General features: G+C 36.8%; 1 protein-coding gene across 1 annotated transcript; it reads left to right on the top strand.

Annotated features, from left to right (window-relative positions):
* Positions 1-3,707: 3,707 nt before the first annotated feature.
* Positions 3,708-4,754, top strand: gpr184 (G protein-coupled receptor 184). Its single transcript, XM_085371593.1, has one exon. It carries the CDS (start codon positions 3,708-3,710, stop codon positions 4,752-4,754), a length of 1,047 nt encoding a protein of 348 aa, XP_085227719.1.
* The last annotated feature ends 248 nt before the right edge of the window (positions 4,755-5,002 follow it).

Below are 5,002 nucleotides of genomic sequence, written 5' to 3'. Positions count from 1 at the left end.
ACAGCAAATGGAAAGAATAAAATATCTGTACAAAAATATTTTAGTCTTGTGGTCTACATTAAGAAGAGTGTGTTAACCATTGGTTCCCATTACCTGGTAAAATAATTAATGTGGATTTTTTTTCCAGTGGAACACAAACTAAACATTAACCCCTTAATCGTCACAATGAATGGGTGTATAAGATTGTACTGATGGTGTAAATATGAATAAATACTTCGGTTATTAACTGAAACCAGAGGACATTTTCAAAAAATTCTGTTGTGATAAACTAAAATTTTAAAAAATGTTCAAGGCTGATGACACAGTTTCACAGACCAATAGAAAGCCTATAAACAGTCTGAAAGGAAAACCATAACACAACCAGTTGAACTTTGTAACAGTTCCTCTGAAACAACATTCCTAATTATGTAGTATTCATGTGTGAGTTCTTTTGTACAATCAGGTTCTGGCCTTAGTTAGCCTGTCATAGTTTCGTTGAATTATTTTTGAACCAAGCTGAACTCATGCTCGGTCTGCCCAGAAATATCCTTCTCAGTCAGCATCTTAACATGTCTGTTTAACCGCACTGTTAGCATCTGTAGTCAAAACATGGCCATGCTGTAGGAAATCCAAATTTACCCCGAATAAACCACTAAACTGTTTTAACTGTGCAGCATCTTTTGTATTTTTAATGCATTAGTCATCAATTATGACTATATATTCCAAACCATTTTTAGGTTTCATATTATTTATGAATGTGTCAGAATTTAAAACATTAACAAGAACGCGCGAATAGCCTCCTTCTGTAACAGTTAAGCATGTCACTCTTTAACTTTTACATTAAACAGAGTAGATTAAAACAGGGGGACAAAAAGCCTAAAGCTGTGCATTACTAGAAAACAATTAGGTCTGTTATGTTAAGAGATGGTCATGTCCCATATGAAATGTGTAGGATTTCATTGAAAACAACTGGACTTTAAAAAGTGAAAGTTTAGTGAACTCTATTTATTTGTACTTTGATGAGATGTATAATTGAGTAAAACATATAAAAATATTTATCATTTATACACATTAATGTGTTGCAAGCCCTATGATGTAAGTCATTTTCTGTTAAGCCTGCAACGTGCTGCACAAAATTCATGCGACACGCCTGTAATGTAACTGATCGTTATGCCTGCACGATAATATGTATGGGATATATAAACGTCATAAAGAATTAACTTTATTAAATGTTAATAATAATGTTTTGCTAAGTTATGCACTTTTATGGACACTACCTAATTTTTCAAACAAAGTTGACAACTTCATACATCACATATTGACATGAAGAAAGACAATTAGTGTCATGTGATCATCTACATGTGTGCTCCAAATAATTTTTTTTTTTTTAAATCTAGAAAATCTGTATTTCAAAAAAGTCCTCCTGCCGTTCAAAAGGCATTGTTTGCACCCCTTACTTGTCTTAGTCTGCAAAATAGGTATATTTTGTTATCTTTTCTGGACATAAAAAACTGAAAGAGCAGGAAATGCAAATGTGATCCATCATCATTTCAATTATATTTTCAGTCATAGAGCCTTTTATTTTTTTCCCCCAGGAGGTAGCTTACATGGCCTTCAGTAAGAACTGGAATCTGTTCATGGCCTTTGCATTGAATTATACTTCTTCTCTACCAAGCTAGTTAGTGAGCCAGCATTACCATTATAATAACAACAACAACAACAACAACAACAACAATACATTTTATTTAGGAAAGTGCCTTTCAAAACACTCAAGGACACTGTACACAGCAGAATAGAGACAAGCAATAACAACAACAAACATAACAACTTACAAATTTATAAGGATAAAACATAAAGCAAATAAATAAAAGAGATTATGTGATAATGCATATTATGGGAAATAAAATGCAGCTCACATGTTACAAGTCACAGTAAGCTACAACAGATTGTTTGCAGTTATGCTAGCTTGGCCAAAAAACCTCACTCATCAGTGTATTACAAAGAATACCCAACAAAGAGCGCAGAGGTTCTCTCAGATGCCTTGCCCACTGACCTTGTCGTTATACCACAAATCTCTCACCTTTTAACCCTTGTGTGGTGTTCGTATTTTTGTTACTCAGCCAGTGTTCATGGGTCTGGTGGACCCGCTAGAGTTTTGGCTTTCCAAATTAACACTATCAAACAATTTTATGTTAAATTACTCAACAGATGTTTACTTCATCCCAATTACAAGACATATGAACAGCAAACATGGTTAATTTTTTCCCTTTACCTTTGTTAGATCACATTTATGAATTAATGTGCTTCTCGTTTTTCTTTTATATAAAATGTTATAAATAAATCAGTTATAATCAAGTGGAGTGAGTGGAAAGACACAACACATTTACACGTGAAAAAATAATTAATTGTTTAATTTTTCTTTTGAAAAAAACTGAACACGGGTCTCACAGACCCGAACACCATACAAGGGTTAAATGTCCAAGTTCAGTCGAATAGTTTCGTATCCTCTCTGAAACTGCACTGCTAGCTTTACTCTCATGGAAAAGAAGACTTCTTCAAAGAGGAAAGGTTCATGTCAAAATAACAAAATCAGTCTCACAGCAGATTATTTGACCTGCTCTTTGTCTTTTATCTTTTTGAAACAGAAAGTATTACTGGATTATTATTAAATTCATTTTGAAATTCTTGTCTCTGCTGGGTTACGCTAATCTTTAAGATGTATCTGGTGTGAATTACACTCAGAGCTCTGTGATGGACCAGGTGTGATGGTTCAAATCAGGGAGAGAATTAATTGATTCATTTATAGAGTGCATGAGTTTCACATTACTCATTCTTGAAGCTGCAGTAAACAACTACCTTCGTCACATCTGCATCTGTTTGTAACGTCACATTTTCCACGTGTGGGACTAATAAAGGTTATCTTATCTTATCTTTAAATTGGAAATAACTGGTCCAACTCACTATATGACTGCCAACTTTTTTGTCCCCCAGAATGCAATTCTGTGGGAGCCTGCAAGGCTCTTATTGTGCTGAGAAACAAAAAGTAACCTGTAATCTGTGATTACTGTAAAATGCAAATAATCAGTTTGCCTGTACATTCTGTGCGATCCTCGCCTGCAACTTAGACCACGCAGGAGAATAAATGCAGCAATTTATAGATAATTTAATAAAAAGTAGCATTAACAACAAGTAATGTTGATCGAGTGCTCAGGTGATCGAGTGCAGAAGGTTCTACATCAAGTTAATCTAAAAGGTATCAGTTCCTTAATGCTGTCTGTTTCCACAACAACGACAGCTTACCTTATGACATGTGTTCTCCATACAGTGCAGCTGAGGCAGGGACTTTTGGCAATTTCACTTTCTATTAAAACCGTGGGTGCAAACTGTTATCATCAAGCAGCATGACTAAACCCATACTAGGAAGCGGAGGACTCCCATCGACACTATGCCTGAACACCATATAGTGTGCAGAATCAAACTATCTCACATTGAGAAACATCAGGACAACCAAATTATTTTTTTTTATCTCTTGAGCTCAGTCAACCATGAAATAGAATAGGGGATACAAAATATCTAAGCTATATTATATGTTTTTAAAGTATTACGGTGAAGTCGTGTTACCATACAAATTGTTACTGTATTTATTTTAATTTCATGGATTTAATGATGTATTTTTGTCTTGCAGGTGATTTTTTTAACCAGGGGAGTTACAGCTAACTAAAGGAACCATGAACTCCACTTTTAAACCAGAAACAGGCAACAACTCAACATGCGTTAACATTGGAGAGAGTGTTGTCAGTAACTTGCTGATGTCTGTTTACATACTGGCCTTTGTTTTTGGTTTGATCTTCAATGTACTGACCCTGGGCCCCATCATTCAACAAGTGAGGCAAAAAAATGTCCTGGGAATCTTCCTGCTCAACCTGTCTATCTCTGACTTCCTTTTCATCATCACTATGCCCCTTTGGATAAATTATTACCGGTTTAACCACCGCTGGATGCTAGGTTCTGGGTCCTGCAGTGTAGCTGGCTTTGTCTACTACTCTAATATGTATATCAGCATCTACCTGCTTTGCTGTATCTCTGTAGACCGCTGTCTGGTGGTCAGCTACCCACTCCGCTTCAAGACACACCGAACTTCTTGCTACGCCTGGATGCAGTGTATCGTAGTTTATGTGGTAGTGGTGGTGATACACATCATAATGCTGGTCTATGATAATCTCACAGACGCCCATGATGAGAACAACAATAATGACCGTTGTTATGAGACCTACCCCATGGAGAAGCCTATTGCTCTATTCAACTTGCTCAGAGTAGGCTTGGGCTTCCTGCTACCCCTGCTAGTGCTGGCAGTGAGCTACTGGAGGGTGTTAGCCACTGTGGGCCGAAGTCCCGGCCTGAGCGCCCAGGTTAAGAGGAAGGTCCGTCTTCTCTCCTTTGGAGTCATTGGGATCTTCTCAGTTTGCTTTGCTCCATATCATATTCTTTTGCTCATACGCTCACTAGTATTTTATAATAACAATTTTGATAAGAGTCACAATGGGAGTTACTGCAAGTTTGAAGAACAAATGCACTTCTTCTTCTCCTGTACGCTTGCACTGTCCAGTTTGAATGCTGTGGTGGACCCAGTGCTGTATGTGTTGGTGAGTAATGGAGTCTGGGAGCAGATGAAACTAACCTGGAGATGCCGCAGACGGACTGAACAAGAAGACTGTGCACTAACTGCTTACAAAGGAGGAAAAGCTGCCACTACTGCCACTACTAATTTAATATGAATAATAAGCTATATGTGATAGACATGTGTACAATTGTATGTGTGTGAGTGTGTATTGAGATATTATAGGATTTTGCATGGCAGCTTTTTCAAGTAAAGTCTTCCTCTCATGAGTTAAGTAACGGGATTATTTCCATCCCACTTGTGTATGTTATTTTGTGTATGTATAAAAGGCAATCTTTGTTGTTACATTTGTATGTTATATCGAGCACAGTGTAAGGAGGAAGCTGAATAATGTATGCATCTGAG

Source organism: Diplotaxodon limnothrissa, linkage group LG14 (assembly GCF_057381915.1).
Source record: "Diplotaxodon limnothrissa isolate DT_005_m linkage group LG14, D_limnothrissa_male_GT1.1, whole genome shotgun sequence".
NCBI lineage: Eukaryota > Metazoa > Chordata > Actinopteri > Cichliformes > Cichlidae > Diplotaxodon > Diplotaxodon limnothrissa.
Note: the sequence above shows the minus strand (reverse complement) of the source record. Positions and strands in the feature narration are given on the sequence as shown.